The 17,106-nt window shown below is 39.5% G+C and overlaps 1 protein-coding gene across 4 annotated transcripts in view; it reads right to left on the bottom strand.

Moving 5' to 3' along the window:
- Positions 1-3,029: 3,029 nt before the first annotated feature.
- The window catches only part of LOC111150493 (connector enhancer of kinase suppressor of Ras 2), a 277,360-nt gene continuing 263,283 nt past the window's right edge, over positions 3,030-17,106 (bottom strand). For all 4 annotated transcript variants that reach the window (XM_022507967.1, XM_022507968.1, XM_022507969.1 and 1 more), the window contains 2 exons: positions 5,871-6,067; positions 3,030-3,245 (listed from right to left, as the gene is read on the bottom strand). In XM_022507967.1, coding sequence (XP_022363675.1) covers positions 3,030-3,245; positions 5,871-6,067 — 413 coding nt within the window. The remainder of the gene's footprint in view (positions 3,246-5,870; positions 6,068-17,106) is intronic.

Genomic DNA, 17,106 nt, shown 5'->3' with positions numbered 1-17,106 from the left:
TAGGTGCTAAACAGTGATTACTTTTGTGCCAAACAAGGCCAAAAATGTACCATGAGAAGTTAAACACAAAACCCGGAAAATTGTTAGCTATAAAGGCTGTAATAAATACTTAGAAAAGATGGCATTAGCTGAGTAAAGAGTGAAGAGAAAGTGCCTTCATTAAAAGCATGAAGTCATTGTAAGGAGAACTATGATTTTATGATTCGGAACTATGTTTATAGTTCTGCTCTGATGGCTTAATATAAATATAGGACTGAGAGGGAAGAAAATCTCTAAGAAAGAACTTTTTTTTTTTTTTTGAGAAAATATCCTAGGTTAAGTTTTTCTGTCCCTCATTCTTACCCCTAGCCTGCTTTTGCCCTGGCTTTAGTCAGCTCATTGGTTTCAGTTTTACTTCAGCAGTCCTTGGCCATAATAGTCAGGTTCTTCTGGTTACGTGGAACATCTAGGAAAACCCAAACTTATTTCTTTCATCTTCTTTCAAAGTTCATTCTGCAGACAGGTTGTAGGTTATATTTGTTAACAAACAAACAAACAAACATACAACACATTTTTGGCAGTCCCTCCTCCTCCCCAACTTCCCAAGAATCAACAGAAAGGAAAGAGGAACAGGTACAAGTTTGTGTCCTCTAAGTGGGGAAGGAGCTTGGTTTTGCCGGGTCTCAGAAAAGACCATTGCACACATGAACAGCTGCTGCTTCTGGCTTGGACGGCGGCAAAGTTACAACTCCTGACTTAGGGAAGGGGGTCGGGGAAGGGCGGCTCTGTGATTAGGTCTCAAAGAAAGGTGGTGAGGACTCTGTAGGAATAAAGTAGGTGCCTTATAAGGATTCATTAAGAGCTAAATTTATTTCACTTCAGTTTACAGTGCTGCCTCTCTCCTAGATTTGAAACTAATGCAATAAAATGTACAGATAAATATAGTGTTAAAGGTCTCTTTCATGCTAAGCTAGTCACGAGTCTTTTAAAATTCATTAGTTTAATTTTTACCATTTAAAACAACAGAGCTGACTTTACAAAAGTAAAAGCTGCTTAGTAGCAACACAACTAGTCTTTCCGTCAACTGCTCGTTCTTTACAGGGCACAATGTTGCCACTGTATTCATGACACATCCATCAGGTACAGATAGTTTTAAGTGAATGTACACATTTGGTCTAGTAAACATCAACAAGTCTAAACACCTGTAACAAGCACACTTCATTTTAGGACAAGAGGTTTTGGTGTGTTTTTTGTTTGATTTTTACATATACAAAATTCCACAAATTTAATGTACATCAATATCCATGCAGTAAATAAATGTTTTTACAAATAGGTTTTTTTAAATGATAAAAATATTACACTAGACCCAAAATTCCATACAAACATTAATACATGATTTCTCATCCATTTTGACTAAATATAGGATTACTGAAAATGTGCTGTAGAAAGGCCACTCTCCTGTACAGTGTGCAAAGTCTGCAAAACGATAGTGATTCAATGTTGGTTTCAAAAGCAAAGAAAAAGATCCCTGCTGTGGAGTTTTTGCTTTCTCCTCTACAGCAAAAATACTCACTGGCATAATATCTGAACTCTTAGAGATGAAAGTACATTCACTGAGCTGTACAGGCAACAGTATAAAGCTGATTAGAAGTAGATTTTAGGATATAGAATAGTAAAGGAGGGTCCCTTCCTCCTCCTAAAAAAACAGCAAATTGTGATTTGTACGTTATGCAGCCAGACACTAAAAAGCAGCACAGTCGTTATCATGCTGTGATCACTTTCAAAAACGAGATACTTACAAATGGAAAATATATGAAGAGGACTTTTTCACAGACTTCATCCACGCTATAGAAACAATTCATGAAACTAGGAAAAACCTCTATAAATTCTTTCTCTCATACAATTCAATGTAATAGATCTCTGAGTGACCATTATCCTCTTGCTCCTCAGGAGAGAGGCGCATTTTAATTTTTCAATATTGTTTTCTATATCATAACACGCATTAGCCTGTAACTAAACGTATTTTACTTCCCTGTCTGAAATATAATTATGTAAGTTTAATTAATGGACTAGCAGGAGAATTGGAAACTAACTGGAAAGTTGATTCATTTCAGTTTATCCCTTGTTTTTTAGGAGCTGGAGTTTAAAAACATGAGTTTGGGCTGAAATCTTATATATATATATACACACATATATGTGTGTATATATATAATCTGTTAGCTGCCTTTCTGGGCAAATTAGCTGTGTTTTACAAAATCCACTCTCAAATTCCTCTGTACACAATCAGCATTTCATCACTACAAAAATAAAGGAAGATTTAAACCAAGAAAATAAAGCAGCTCTATCTTCAATTTTGGTCTTAGTTACAAAAACATCTTACAAAGCTTTGCCCTGATACACCATTAAGTGTCCCCGTAGATTTGGAATAGTATTTCCATTAACCGGCTTTCACAAGTTAACAGACTTTTAAGACGAATATTAGATACCTGAACTTTTCTTATGTTGATGCTCCTCTATTTTGCTTAACTCTTGTATGCACATCTACATTTCACAAAAATAAAACTACAGCATTAAACTTTGTGCAATGTTTAAGAAAATTCTTAGAACATTTTAATAAATATAAAAAAGGTTTAAATTCTTTCCCACCCACAAGGATGTCTGCACCTGAAAAAATGTGATTTACTTTTTGAAGTCTTGTTTATATAAAATTAACTTAGAGGGAGAAAAGATGACCTTAGATAGAAAACTGCCTTTTTGTGGTTTTACTACTTGAAGACCACCTGTCTTCAGAGTTGTTTGCAAAAGTTAATTTTAAGTCATTGAAGACAGTTGATTTTGCACATGGTAAACATAAGCTGAGCATTAATTGCATATAAAATATACAAATGCTCATTAAAGACAGTGGTATCATGACCATATATGGTTTGTTTCATATAGTTTGGTAACATTAAAGTATAGCTTGTCAAGTGTCCCACACACTGATATAAAACTACCTCATATACTTGTTCAATGTACCAGAAGGTACCGGATGGCCAGAGGGCAGAATACACTTACACATGTGTTTCAATGTACGAGTGAGTGTGTGTGAGAGAGGAAGTGATCGCATCTACTTCAGAAGAAATACTTAATGGGTCATTTGAGGTGGTGTTTTGACAGATATCCAAGAAAAGATCCAGGTACATCTGCTTCCATTGTTGGAATTCTTTAGATGTCAAGTCTGGATTGTCTAGGACTTTATCAATAATGGCTACTTCCCCTTCTCTGGCCTGAAAAGCAAAAAAGATTCAACAGTTAAGTTGGGTACAGATTTTATTCACATTTAAAATAGGAAGCTAATATGCAAATCTTAAGAAGCCCATAACAAAGGGCTCTGGTAAGCTCCAACCCAGCTATTTAGACTCAAGTCCTAGTGTACTTTTTTCCTACAACCCAAGGTACCCCTGTATTGCCCACTCCGTGTGGTTCATTTCTCCTGGCTGGTCTTGTTTCCCATCTTTGTCTATGGAAACCTTCCTCATTCTTTTAGATCCAGTTCAGATGCCTCTCATTTCTTAAAGCTTTCCATCAAAAATCGAAAAAAAAAAGTTTTCTCCCTCATTTATGTCCTCCTAACACTTTATCCCTCCCACTGAGTGGACTTACCACATACTATGTCTTGAGTTTACTTTTGCCTGGTCCTGTCTTTCCTGCTAGATGGTTAGCTCCTCATACTTGCATGAGAGAGGGCATGACCCTCCTGTCACCACAAATACATAATTCTTGCTGTATGAATGTCACTGGGGGTCTGCAATGCAAGGGAGCCCTCCCTTCTCTGCTGGAGGCCCGCTCTCAGCTGAAGAATGAGCTTCCTTATGGGAGAACTCAACACAGCACAGCTGTCTTCTATGGGAGAAGTGAGTCTTCCAGGTGGGTGGGTGGGGTGACAGAAGATGAGGGGGTAAGACAGTCTGAAAAGCTACGGCCTGTCTTTTAAGGACTCAAGGAATGGGCAGAGAAGTCTAGGGAATGTTCTGCAGGAAGTGGGAAGGAAGAGCTGGGCGGGAAAGAGCAAGGTGCCTAAGCAGTTGCTCCAGTCCTTGGGGCCAGATGGGGACAGCGAGGCTGGGCTGAGGCTGCAGGGAGTGGCCCTGCGCTCGGTGAGGGGCCTGTTACAATTCCAGGGACTACACACATCCAGGGTTGCTTGGGCACTTGTCCTTCCCTCACGGGAGATTTCCATCCTCTGTTAACTTCCTACACTAAAAAATATGGGGCTCTATAGTTCGGTTTTATCAACGAGGAGCATTTCTTTCCAGTGACTTTTCATCATCTTCTCTCCAGAGAGAGAGCACAGCCTCACACCCCTAGTGACTCACCAATACTCAATGAACTGATCACTGGCAGGAGCTCAAATTCTTTGTTATGGAAGTAAATGCTTTTGGGAATCTAGAGCATAAAAGACAGGTATGAAGCGCTGAGAGAACAAGACAGAAGCAGGTCTTTAAAAATATGTGAGCCTGACCAGCTTCAAAATGCCTGTTTGTTTTCATAACCAGATAGTTGGGTCTGAATGGGGTGGGGGTGCTCTGTAAGATGGGAAGGTGAGGTCATCTTTGGAGCAGGGCTGATCAGCAGAATCTTTTTTTTTTTTTTTAAGATTTTACTTATTTGTGTGTGAGAGAGAGGGAACAAGAGAGCGGAGGAGCAGAGGGAGAGGGACAAGCAGACTCTGGGCTGAGTTCAGAGCCCAACATGGGGCTTGATCTCACAACCCGGAGTGATGACCTGAACCAAAATCAAGAGTCCGATGCTTAACAGACTGAGCCACCCAGGCGCCCCTAGCAGAATTATTCTTATGAATATTGTAGCTCTTTTTAGAATTCTGGCCTTAGTGACCAAAAGGCCATTAAGTTGTCCCATGGATTTGCAATAGTGCTTGCATGAATGCCAACTGAAAGCTAATTGACTCTGAAAACTTGGCTGCTAGCTCCTGGAAACTTTTCTAAATCATGCATTTTCTATTTTGTTTATCTCCTTGGTACTCATCAATACTTCAAAATCACCAAACCTCAGCAGCACACTATGGATCTGAAATATTTCCCAAAGGAGCCCTTTGACCTTCTGTTTCCTGAAATTACTGCACCACATACGCTGTGTGGTAGTTCTTTTCTGTTTTCGATTTTTCCAGGGTGGAAGGCCCGCGTAGGGAGAACTGGTAGAGCAGGCCCTCTCCCCTCATACACACACAGTGAGGGGGCTCTGTTTTCTGCCTCCCTCTTCAACTTCCTGCCTCTCTGCAACCCTTTCTTCACCACCTCGTCCCCGTCTGGGGATGGCATAATAAGGAGACTGGAGATAATGTAAGCCCTTATGGAAATGTAGAATAAGAAAGTTACATGTGAGTTGGGAACTGATAGTGTAAACAGAACAATTATAAAATTTGTACACGGAACACGAATCACTGTGGCTTCACTCCAAATGTGCTGTAGGAGATATTCATGAAATATCTGTAAGCATTTCAGTGCCCACTAGTGCATCCTGCATACATGCTGTGTTCTTTTAATAACTATATTAATAACTACATGGCATATTTATGTTAGGAAAACAAAAGACCGAGGAATAACTCCAGCCCCACATTTTTGAAAAAAAAATTTAATTATATCCTGTTTTCTCCAAGAACCATGTCACATAACATTTAGCCAATACTCTGAGATGATAATGAAAAGTTAGGGTTATTTCCTCCCTACCAGTGCACTGACAACGCCACAGGAACAGCTCAGCTTCAGCTTCTTCCGGTTTTCCTGCCCGCCCCTCCACCTCCCCATTTTGTATTTCTTCAGAGTAGCTGGTAATCCACTGAGCTCAAGAATGAATCTCTTGAAAGGAATTTCTCCTTCCATTTCGTATCTTACCTTTAAAGTGCTTTTGAGAATTCTCAGCCTGTGTAGTTTGTCATTCATTACAGGGTCATTACATCTCTTTATAAATGATAGCTTGTACTCCATCTTGGTTGAAATGCGATGTTCTCCCAGTGGTGACAGACTGGCTTGCTCCAATGCCCTGTATAAATCTTGCAATGAATCTCCTAACTTTTCCTCCCTACTTTCACCTGCAATGTCCAAAGAGAAAGAGAGAGAGAGAGAGAGAGAGAAATGAATCCAGTGTAATAGACAGTTAATGGACACTCCAAAAATCTACTAAAAAAAAAAATCTAAACCATCTGGAAAACAGGATAATGAATGATTGGGAAAACACTCTATTACATTAAAAAACCCCACAGCTGCTAGTTATATTAAGTAAGATTTTTTGGAATGGTCAAATAATAAAATGTTTGATTAACAGAATATTCTCTTAAGAGCAAATCGCCGTATATATCTTGAGTCCATCACATTCAGAGTACAAAAGGTACACAACACAGAAACAATCCTGCACATAATTTAATATTTTAATACATGAATGAATGAATATCCCTTATTGTTATCCTCAGAAGCATAGAAGTGCTGATTAATAGAGCTCTCCTGGTGTAGCAATACTGAATGAACTATTTTTTACATTTTTCCGAACTGTGTCAGATGGAATGGCATTCACTGGAGTATATCTGATTATAAAAATCTTCCAATAATGTACCAGGTTTTGTGTGACTGCCATAGTAATGCCTGCCACATTGTAAATGTAGTAAATGATCATAAATTTTCATTAATAATAATGCCTTAGTTAAAATGCAATATGAGAATGTTTCTAAGCAAATGTAAGGAAGAATCTGGCGCATACTAGGAGAAGCTACTCAGTGTTTGTAAGATCTGGGAAGGAAATACTCCAATTATGTATTTTTGGGAAAAAAATTAGAGATTGGTTCAGGAAAGGATCTTTGATCTATTTGAATGAATCAAACTCCCATCTTGTTCTTTAATCGACTGAACACTGATGTCATATCTTTCTCAATAATGATAAACAAAGATAAACTCAGATTTTGCTTTGAGTGGTAGATAGGATTAGGGTTATCTCACATTTCCTTTAATAGAGAGCCAAAGAGTACTATTTGAGGAATACTAATTATATTGGCTCAAGGAGTAAATATGGAATGTTGTTCATCCCACCATGGTCCGTGTGAATATTTTAGGCTTTCTGACATACTTAAAAAAAAAAAAAACACCTCCCTAATTGCTAATTGCTAATAACAGTAGTTAACATTTATATGTGCCAGGCAGAAGGGTAAATGATTACCATTCACGGTCTCTCTTAATTCTCCCAATACTGAGAGGAGATCTATTTGATTTTCATTTGATAGCAGGGAAGTACCTTGCTCAAGGACATACTTAGTAAGTGTAAGTGACAGAGCCAGAATTGCAGCAGGACAGTCTGGCCCTAGAATCCACAATCTTAACAAGAATTCTCTACTGCCAGTTTTGTTAGGGGGTCATTTGAGCTGTGTACTTAACAATAGGCGTTGATGAATCTGTGAGACTTCCTTAAAGAGCAGCATTCTTAAAAAAAGTTCTGAGAGTGTACCTGAAACTGTCCCCAAAGCCCATAAACACAGTACCTTAACTTGAAAGGATCACCTTTAGCAGTAAAAAGTCACTTCATTTCAGTTTCATATTCAATTTTTGGCGCTGCTGCAGAGGTTAGCAACTAATGGCCAGTATGGTTATTGAGTCCTTCCATTAGAAAGTTCCTTGTTATCATCAGCACATGCTACCTTTAATCCCTCTCTAACGAATTTTTAACTTTTTAATCATATGCCTAAGTTAGAACTATAAAAATACAAAAATCCCTCTTAAACAACAGCTTTTTAAATTCTGTTGGCTCATCCCTGGATGTCAACAACACCTAGAGGATTTTGAGGGATGGGTGAATGGAGGACTGTGCAAAGGAGGAACTGCTTTGTGGTTTAACAGCAAGATGGAAATAAGATAGGGAGTTTTGACTGAGAATGGTTTGGAGCCAGGATGGCACAAAATCACAAGGTCATTGAGAGTAACTAAATGGGAGTTGTAAAAACGAGGATGCGTTGGAACAGCATAATTCCATTTCATAAATCATAGGCCAAGAAGAGACCCTGAGGAATTATTTGGTCATCATCATCCTTTGTGCCTCAGGACAGGATTGCATCTAAAGCCAGATGTAATTTCTTTTCTTTTTTTTTTTTTAGATTTTTTTATTTATTTATTTGACAGACAGAGATCACAAGTTGGCAGAGAGGCAGGCAGAGAGAGAGGAGGAAGCAGGCTCCCCGCCGAACAGAGAGCCCGATGCGGGGCTCGATCCCAGGACCCTGAGATCATGACCCGAGCTGAAGGCAGAGGATTTAACCCACTGAGCCACCCAGGCGCCCCAAGCCAGATGTAATTTCATAGAGCTGGGGGGGGGTGGGCAGGAAGGGTGGGAGGCCTAACTGATGTGAATTATAGTGGTTAATGTATCAGGTAGCCTAATGCATCAGTAGCTTTTCAGTTTTTGAAAGAATGTGAAGAAAAAAAAAGGGATTCAGAATTGGGTTTTAGGAATTAAGGGAAGCAGAAGTATTTTTATATTTTATATAGTAAATTTTTATTTTAAGATAACTACCTAATACTGTACGGAGTATATATTTTGTTTAAAAACATTCTTACCCAGTTTTCTTTCTCCCCAGTTCTTAATGTTTGTAGAATACTGGGCCAGGGGACTGACTTTTTTGTAAAATTTCAATGTGGTCCTACTTAAGAAGGATAAGTAAAGATTTAATACTAAAAAGTGACACACACAGGTATTAAATAAATACAAATGGAAAGTTTTTTTTCCGCCTTCTTGCGGTTAAAGGACAACATAATTCTGTGAAGAATCTGGTTTGACAGCTGTTAAGAAGAATTCAGTATAGATTTATCTCTAGGCAGCACATTTGAACAAGTAATCACAATGAGACGGAACACAGAAACATTTCCAAGTATATTAATGGAATAGTGCAGCTCCTACTAGAGATAAGTAAGGATCCCCTCCCCCCAGTTCATACACATCATACACATATGCAACACCACAAGACACAGCAGTGGGATGAGAAAGGATGAGGGATTGAGATGCCAGGCTACCACAAAATGTCACCAATTACTTAACATTTTAAGACTAGACAAAGAGTCCTTTTATTTCCAAAGGACGGGGGTGAGGAGGAAAGTCACGTTATAAATCTGATTCACTGTGCTCAACAGTCAAAACAACACAGAACTCAACATTCAAGACAAAAACAGACCTTTATTTTCTTTTATAATTTTCAATTGGTTTCCTTGATTTTTTTTTCTCAGAAGAATACCAATTAAGTCAACTGGGGATACTGTTGCAACTTTGCGAGAATATGAAAGCACCTTTATTTTCTTCTTTTTGCCTTCTTCTTCTTTGTCTCCTCACTTCCGGTTTCTCTTTTTTATACTTTGGCTTTTCTTCTTCTAGAAGAGGCTTGCTTTGGAAGATGAGGCAAGCAGTTGTTGAGTTCTGCTTCCCAATTGACTTTCTTTCAATGTTCAGCCATTTGGAGCACTGGCGGAAAGCCAGCTCTTTTGTAACTTGAAAGAATGTTTTCTGAACGTTGGCAACTTGTAGAAGACCACATGCAAACCACAGGACGTACATAGGAACCTTCTGCAATTCCTAATGAGGATGTGTATCACTGCTACAGTGAAATTTTGATTTGTATCCAATTTACTCAGGAATTCTGGGTCTGTGCAGGAATAAATTCCCTCCCAAATTTTATTTAGGTTTACAATGCGTAAATTAGTCCTTTATCAGATGACATACTCTTTCAATTTTATTAAAGCAAAATGAACCCACACATTTCTCTTTCTGACATAAAATTTCATTGGCTGATAATCTGAGGATCACAATGAAGTTACTGAGGTTGATTTGTACTCTGTGTTGCGGGGCTGGGGGGCATCATTTCTGGCTGTGTCCTACTTGGCAGGGGAGAAAGAAGACCCTCTATTTTCTCAATCATACTCTAACGACCTATGAAATAGGGGGACTCTAGGAATGCGGTATCACAATGATTCACTGTCCGGTTGTTTCAGGTTGCACATGACTTCCGGGTGGTGATTTAAAAAAAAAAAAAAGCTCAAGGAAAAAAAAAACACTAGCTAACGCAAAATAATATGTAGGTTGTTGAAACTTTCCTGCAAATGGCTTATTAGCAGATGATAATGCCTCTCTCAGATACTAAAAGGTGTTTGGTTGATGTATTTCCCTCCGTTCATGATCGGTGGTTTCCGAACTTTTTTGATTATGCATCCTTACCAGTTAAAACACTTGCGTTGTTGATAACTTACATACTTGTATTCCTGTATGTTAATAGATATGCATGGTACAAAACAGACACAGAAAATAAATTCGAAAGGACGAGTTATAAAACCTGAGGAGAAATTCTAGTGTTGTTTTTTTTTTCTCCTGTAGCTTAATGGCCCCATATATACTGGGACCGAGACTGACTCTCCCTGAACAAAGTATGCCTCCCTCTCCTTTGCAGTTCCTACTCTTCTCCCAGGCATGGTGCCTTTGGCACTCAGCATTTAAAGTGAGTGATGGTCCCCTCTACTTTATACATAAAGTACTCCAAAGATGTCTCCCTATCCTGTGACTGTGTAATTTTTATGACCGCTTACTGTGTGATTTCGTTCAGGTTTCTTTGGTGCACATGAAGGAGAGCAGAATACGAACTTGGAGACCTAAGTTTCCCTGCCCCTGGCATGACAATGTTGAAGGAGAGGAGCAAAAGAAAACAAAACAAAACGTGATGCGGTATACCAACGGGGCTCTTGAAGAAGCAAGCCAACAACAGATAATCATTTCTGGGACATGTTTTGGAAGGGAAGTGTGCTCTTTTAAAATTGGACAATGATGTCCTCATGGAAACAGTTGTTCCTTCCACAACACAGCTGGGTAACGAGCACAGCAGACTGGGAAAAGCTAAGTCACAAGTGGGAGAGAAGGCTGGACATAGTAGCATTAGTCACTGGTCAGATGTGAGAGGCATTTGTTCTCGCGCAGCCGCAGAGCGCTCGGAGGCTTCCAGGCTAAGGGTGTCACGTCTGTCGAGCACTATTCTTCTCATGAAGGGCAATTAACATTTGCACTGAGGCACGGGACCAGTTTCTGTGAATACTAATTTATGAGCACGCTATAATAAACAACTTATTTATATGTAAGGTGCCAATTAAACTTTTAATGGGTTCAGTGTAGACAGGTTTAGTGTTTCTCGGTTTTATGCTAAAGATGGTTATGTATTCAGGAGTTTACACTATAATTTGAATTGTCTTATGATTAAATATTAGATCTCCTAATTCATGCTTTTATAGAAGCCGATAGCTATGCCTAGCCTTGTAGAACTGGAGACATGGCAGTTTGCTATAGCAGAAAAGGAAAAAGGAGAAGATTTTGAAAGCTGGCTTTTACCTGTTGCTCTGTACTCAAGCACCCTTTTCATAATTAAAAGTAATTTACATCTTTGAGGCAAAATAATGATGGAAAATGATTTTAAGGGAGAAACACCTTTCTTTTAAAAGAAGAGCTGGAGTGAATCTTTTCTAAAGAAGAACATGTGAAGCCCATCCTTGTTAAGAATGACCTTGTGCTTCATCAAAATTAAGTAGAACCCATACTAGTGTCAGGCAATCCCTTCCGCACAACAGGAAAGCACGCTTACTTCCAAGAAGATGTGCCCAAAGAGGCAGAACTGAAGTTGATCCTGCATTCACTCTCCGAGCATGTAGTTTCTGCCAAATTGTGTGGTTTAATGCCAGAAATAAGCAGTGGTTGAATTTTCTGGGCCCTAAATAGCAGTTTTGATGACGAGTAGTTCAGATGGCAAAGTCTTGGTATCCTTGGCATTGATTTATTGATCCACAGGGAAGGTTCTTTGAAGGACAATCACAGACATAAATGACAGATTCTAGATTTGCCCATAGAATTCAGAAAATTTAACTAGTAGAGACATGGAGGTCAAAGTACTTGGCTCTCAGGCAGGAATTCATAAAGAGGACAGTTTAAAACCAAAGCGAAGACACGATTATATTCAAAAATTGATGTGGAGTCACCATATGCCTTAACGAGAACAAACAAAAATTCTTTTTATCGTGACATTTTACTATTCTTCAACAGTGAGAATGACCCAAGGTGATCCTACTAATATTAAATGCGAACAAAAAGCTTTTCAATGGATTTCTAAATACTACAACCATTGTTTATATATATACTTAAAAAACACATTAAAATGGTTAGAGCACAGAGGCAATTGTAAGGCAGATCAATGTGATTTTTATTCACAACACAAATTCCATTTGTGAGAAAGAAGCAGAGATTACTTCTCTTTGGATAGTTACTATCAAGCATACTTAGCAAATTATTTAGCTATCTAAAAAGATTTGATACCAACTGGTCATATTTTTATTTTTAAGTAATTTATATTTTTACAGGTATTCACATTATGCAGTACCACACACTGCGGCGACAGGAAGGAGAAAAAACATTTCCAAATACAATGTTAAATTATTTGTTCATTGCACAGTATGAAATATCCATTGATTAGCATTGAAATTATTACAGAGTGTCTTAATCCAACTAAATTAAGGAAAATTCACATCCACTACAGAAGAAAAATAAGCAATATTGAGCCATAGGGGACCCAGTTACATAGTATTAAATAATATCTGAAGCTAGTTTGAAAGACATCCAGACAAAATACTTTTTCAAAAGTGAGAACCACAGCCTATAAATTTGGAAAATTTTACAGAAAAAGAATAGCTCATGCCTGTCCTACGAGGCAATACCATTTGTATATAAGTGCCAAGAAATAAGGAGAAAGTTAGGATTTTAGCTGAGGAATCTAATAAAGCCTGGCATGAGGAATTTTCTTCATTAGTGTCACCGAAAGCAGTCTCTGTGTTGCACCTGAATACACTTGATAATAGAAGAAACATAGTAAATTTCAGAGCAGGGTGTGTATACCTTGCCTTAATAGGTTACACTTAGTTTAGTACAATACAGCACGTCAAGTTTTAAAAATGCAAAATACACTTAATACACAGAATTTGCTTCCTCTGCTTTGCCTTAAAGAGGCCACCAAGGAGTCCATTAAATAGCCAGGGTTTTCTAGTTATCGGAGCTGATCCCTCTCCTTTCCTGGTGTCGGAAGAATACAACTGAGGTGTCACCACACACAGCCCTTGCCCGGTCAGTACCCTTCCCCTTCCGTTCTCCCACAGAAACGGCAGTTTTCTGTCACTGTGCTCCATCTTGATGGGCTTTGATCTTATGCTAGTCCCAGTGTAGGAAGCTTGCATTCTTCTTAAGAGTGGCCTGCCCTTCTTAATATCCCTTTAGGGAGGCCCCCAATCCAACACACTTGATGATCTAAGCTTTTTAAAAGTCAGTTTTCTGTTATAAACAGCAAGGACGAGGCCATTTTAGTTGCTTGCAAGAGGTTGATGTTGAGTCTGTGCCGTGCCGACTCTCTCCGATCTAAATTCTCTAAACATTAGCTTATCAATCTGTGAGTCCAATGGGTTGAGTGCCAACAGAAGTGGATCCGATTTGGCATGGAGAGGTTCTACCAACTCTCGCAGTGTATTAGCCTAATATGATAAAGCAGTGATACAATATGATGAAAGACCTGCGAGTGCCATTATTTCCAAAGCACATTAGTATTTGTATTTGAAATACCATCATGCAATACCCATGAAGAGAAAAGAGAAAAAAATGGCTAGAATTGCATATGGTTTTAATACCATCATGTCTTTCTGTTGGCATGCAAGTCTACTTGGCCATAAATGGGACAGTTTTTGTTTTATGCTTGGTTATTTGGAAACGCGAACCTTATTATACAAAATAATTCACAGCGCAGATACATCTTTTCCCACTTCTATGCTTGCATATGCACACCTGTAATTCTAATCAGAAAAGTTTATGGTCAAAGTATTCTCCATATACATGTAAAGTGATCAGTCTTCCAAGAAAATGAAACTGTATTTCTGTAGGAGAGCTTTCCTCGGATTTATCCAATCAAGAAACTCGAGGAAAAATTTCCTGGTCTGCCTTCTACCTAACTGCCCTGATCCCTATGCGACCACATGTTCATCAGTGAGACAGAAGAGCCCAGCTAGCAGGGCTCCAATGAGGAGGCCGCCCGCTGACCCATCCAAAGTGGAGAGAAGTGAAAAGCCCTCACAGGGTAAACACGGTGAAGTGGTGACTTTACACCTGAGCGTAAGCCATATGGTGAGGAATTAAGAAACAAGAGACCAAAATTTCTAAATGATGTGGGCAACAAAGAACAACCGGGATAAAAGAAACTGTAATCTCTTTTAGTTCATTTTCTTTTGGGTTTGGGGGAATCCAAAAATTGTCATCGCGCACAAATCAGTCGTATTTTTTCTTTCTAGCCTGAGGCAGATTTCTATCTCCAATATCCCCGGGGCATCCTTTTTTTGAGTTCTATCAAGAAGGAACAAAGTGGGAGAGGGAACAGATAAAGCCTATTGTTCATTACCACCTCCCTTAGAAAATGGAAGGCTGCAATTGCGCATAGCATAGCATCTAGATAACAGGACACAGTGTAGTTCAGAAATCGGCAGAACTAACGTTTATTATATCATATCCTTCTTTTGCAGAAAAGGGGCTAAACATTAAGTAATCAGAGGGAAGTCAAATGAAAGAAAAGACAATACAGCATTTTAGAAAATGATAGTCCTGGAACGCGAGCTCTGTCCCCCACCGCTTTGTTTCAGAAGGTCATGGAGTTTCAAAAGGCAAAATCAGAGGCAAACTACCTTGGGCACAAGGTCGTTTCTAAATTTAAACTGTTCCTAATTTGTCTAAGCAATTCAAACATTTTGTAAGCTGTTTTCAGCACATCCCTCTTTCCCCCTCAGAAATAACGTTACACAAGGGGCTTAATTTCTGGTGCATTTAACCCACGCTGAACCTGAACAAGAGCCCTGAGAGTTAAGTCACATGTTAGTTACATTTGTGATAATGTTTCTTATGTGATTGCTGAATTCCACTCCGGGAGGCTGCAAACCCCTTGTCAGTGGAGCACCTTGCCAGAGTGCAGGATGGCGGGGGTGGGGGGCGGATGGCTACTCAGAGTGGCTATAGCTAGCTTCCCAGTCCGGACAGAGAGGCAAGGGAGAAGAGAACTCCTTAGGGAAAGGTGTTTGTTCCGCTAGCGGTGGTCCGGACGCTGGCTACCAAATCTCCGGGGTGGAGGTTTGCTTGTTCAACACAGATTTCGGGGGCCTACCTCTAATCTACTGGATCAGAATTTCTGGGCAGGGAACTCAGGAATCTGCATTTAGAGCAAGCAACCCTTTTGATTCTTGCGCCCACCGCGGTCCGCAACCCCGCTATAGGCCAGGCACACTGGGATGGGCTGCCCCGGGGCCAGGGCGGGTTGGACAGACGGCAATTTTGTACCGCGTATACGCATAGTTTGTAAGTCGCAAGCGCTGCCAGTATAACACTGTGTGTCACCCCTCACACAAATTCAAGGTTTTTTGCTGAGGAACTGGATGCAAATATCTTTGTCTACAGAGAATACGGCAAGATAAAAGAGGCCTTGGTAAACTGCTTGAATAAATTCCTCTAAGCTTTATTTTTAGATAGTGTTAAATAGTTCCTCTTTATTTTTGAGGCACATGGAATGACTGTAAAGTTACTTCCAGGCTCAGGGCCCCTGAATTCACTGTCTGCCCCTGCGTTCGGAATCTGCAGGGTGAGCAGCAGCCGGGGCAGACAGGCCGGGCAGCTCTGTGGGATTCGTGTGTGGCTCATCTACGGGGAATTTCCAGAACACAAACCAACCCGCTTCGTAAATGATACTGTACCATGAAAGCCTACCCTGGACATCCGGAAATCTCATACTTATATGTGTCTTTAACTTTTCCAAGTCTCTTTCTGGTTCTCAACACCCTCTCCTCTTCTCTCCCTTTGTACTTCCCTTGGACCTTCTCTCCCTCCCTATTTCTACCCTTCTTCTTTGCAGCTGACAACTTCATTTATCCCCCAATAGTCACAATATCTAAACCAGTTAAAACTGATTTATTATAATAAGACTAATTTTATTCCTTTTTGAAAGAACAGGTGGAAATTACATGTTCCTTATAAGAAAACAACAAAACCTTAAATTATATGGCTCCTGATGGTTTTGCATTCTTTTGGCCAGTATCCTAACTATAAAAATATTCTCTACTTCCTGCTATTAAAAGAAACTTCACTACTTAGCAGTCTTTTAACCAGTTACATTTTGAAACAATAGCAGCGTTCTATCCTGTCCCAAGAAAATCAGTAATGTTTCTGTTTGACATGTTACTTAACAAATATTTATTGAACTTCCACTCATCACTGAAACCTCCAGTTGTGAGGCCACCAGCCCAGCTGGTTAAAAAGAAACAGATCCTGTTTCCCTGTTACTAAACCCCTTGAGATTTGAAAGGCGAACCCAGAGGTAATACAATGTCTGGATCCATTTCCTATGCAAGCTCTTTACAGACTGTGTCTACGAAACGATTGTTGAGGAGGATGTTTTTTCCCTTTTTGTTTCATAAATTTTTAAAAATCTCCCCACTAAGAATCAGACAAATAATAAGCAGAAATAGAGATTCTAGAAACGTAAGTTTTAGAAATGTAATCAGCCTTCTAACAGTGAGCCTGCAGGGAAGAGCTGATGATCCTTCAATCAAATACCTGAGAATTAGATTATGGGGTAAGCACATAGGCACAAATACTTGCAAGAGAATGATCAAGTTTGAATTCAAAATAGGTGACAAAAATCTTTTTCTTAATGAATGAAAGAGAATAAATAATGGGAAAATGGAAATAAGTGCTTAAGCTGCGACAGCACTTTGAAAAACTCCCACTTCTGAGTTCTAAGAGAAAATTTGGTTCCATCTACACCATTATCAGTGAGGTGGAGGGCAAATTTAAGGGCAAGGTTCCCGATTACTGGTCTTAAGCGGCTTGCAGATGACAAAGGTCACCGAGAGCAGACATCCAAGCAACCCTGGAGTTCCCAGGAGAGTGGGAGCGTTTTGTGTGCTTAAAAAAACAAACCAGGGGCATCTGGGTGGCTCAGTGGGTTAAAGCCTCTGCCTTCAGCTCGGGTCATGATCCCAGGGTCCTGGGATCGAGCCCCAT

Source organism: Enhydra lutris, unplaced genomic scaffold, assembly GCF_002288905.1.
Source record: "Enhydra lutris kenyoni isolate GAN:26980312 unplaced genomic scaffold, ASM228890v2 scaffoldscaffold23, whole genome shotgun sequence".
Taxonomy (NCBI): Eukaryota; Metazoa; Chordata; class Mammalia; order Carnivora; family Mustelidae; genus Enhydra; species Enhydra lutris.
Note: the sequence above shows the minus strand (reverse complement) of the source record. Positions and strands in the feature narration are given on the sequence as shown.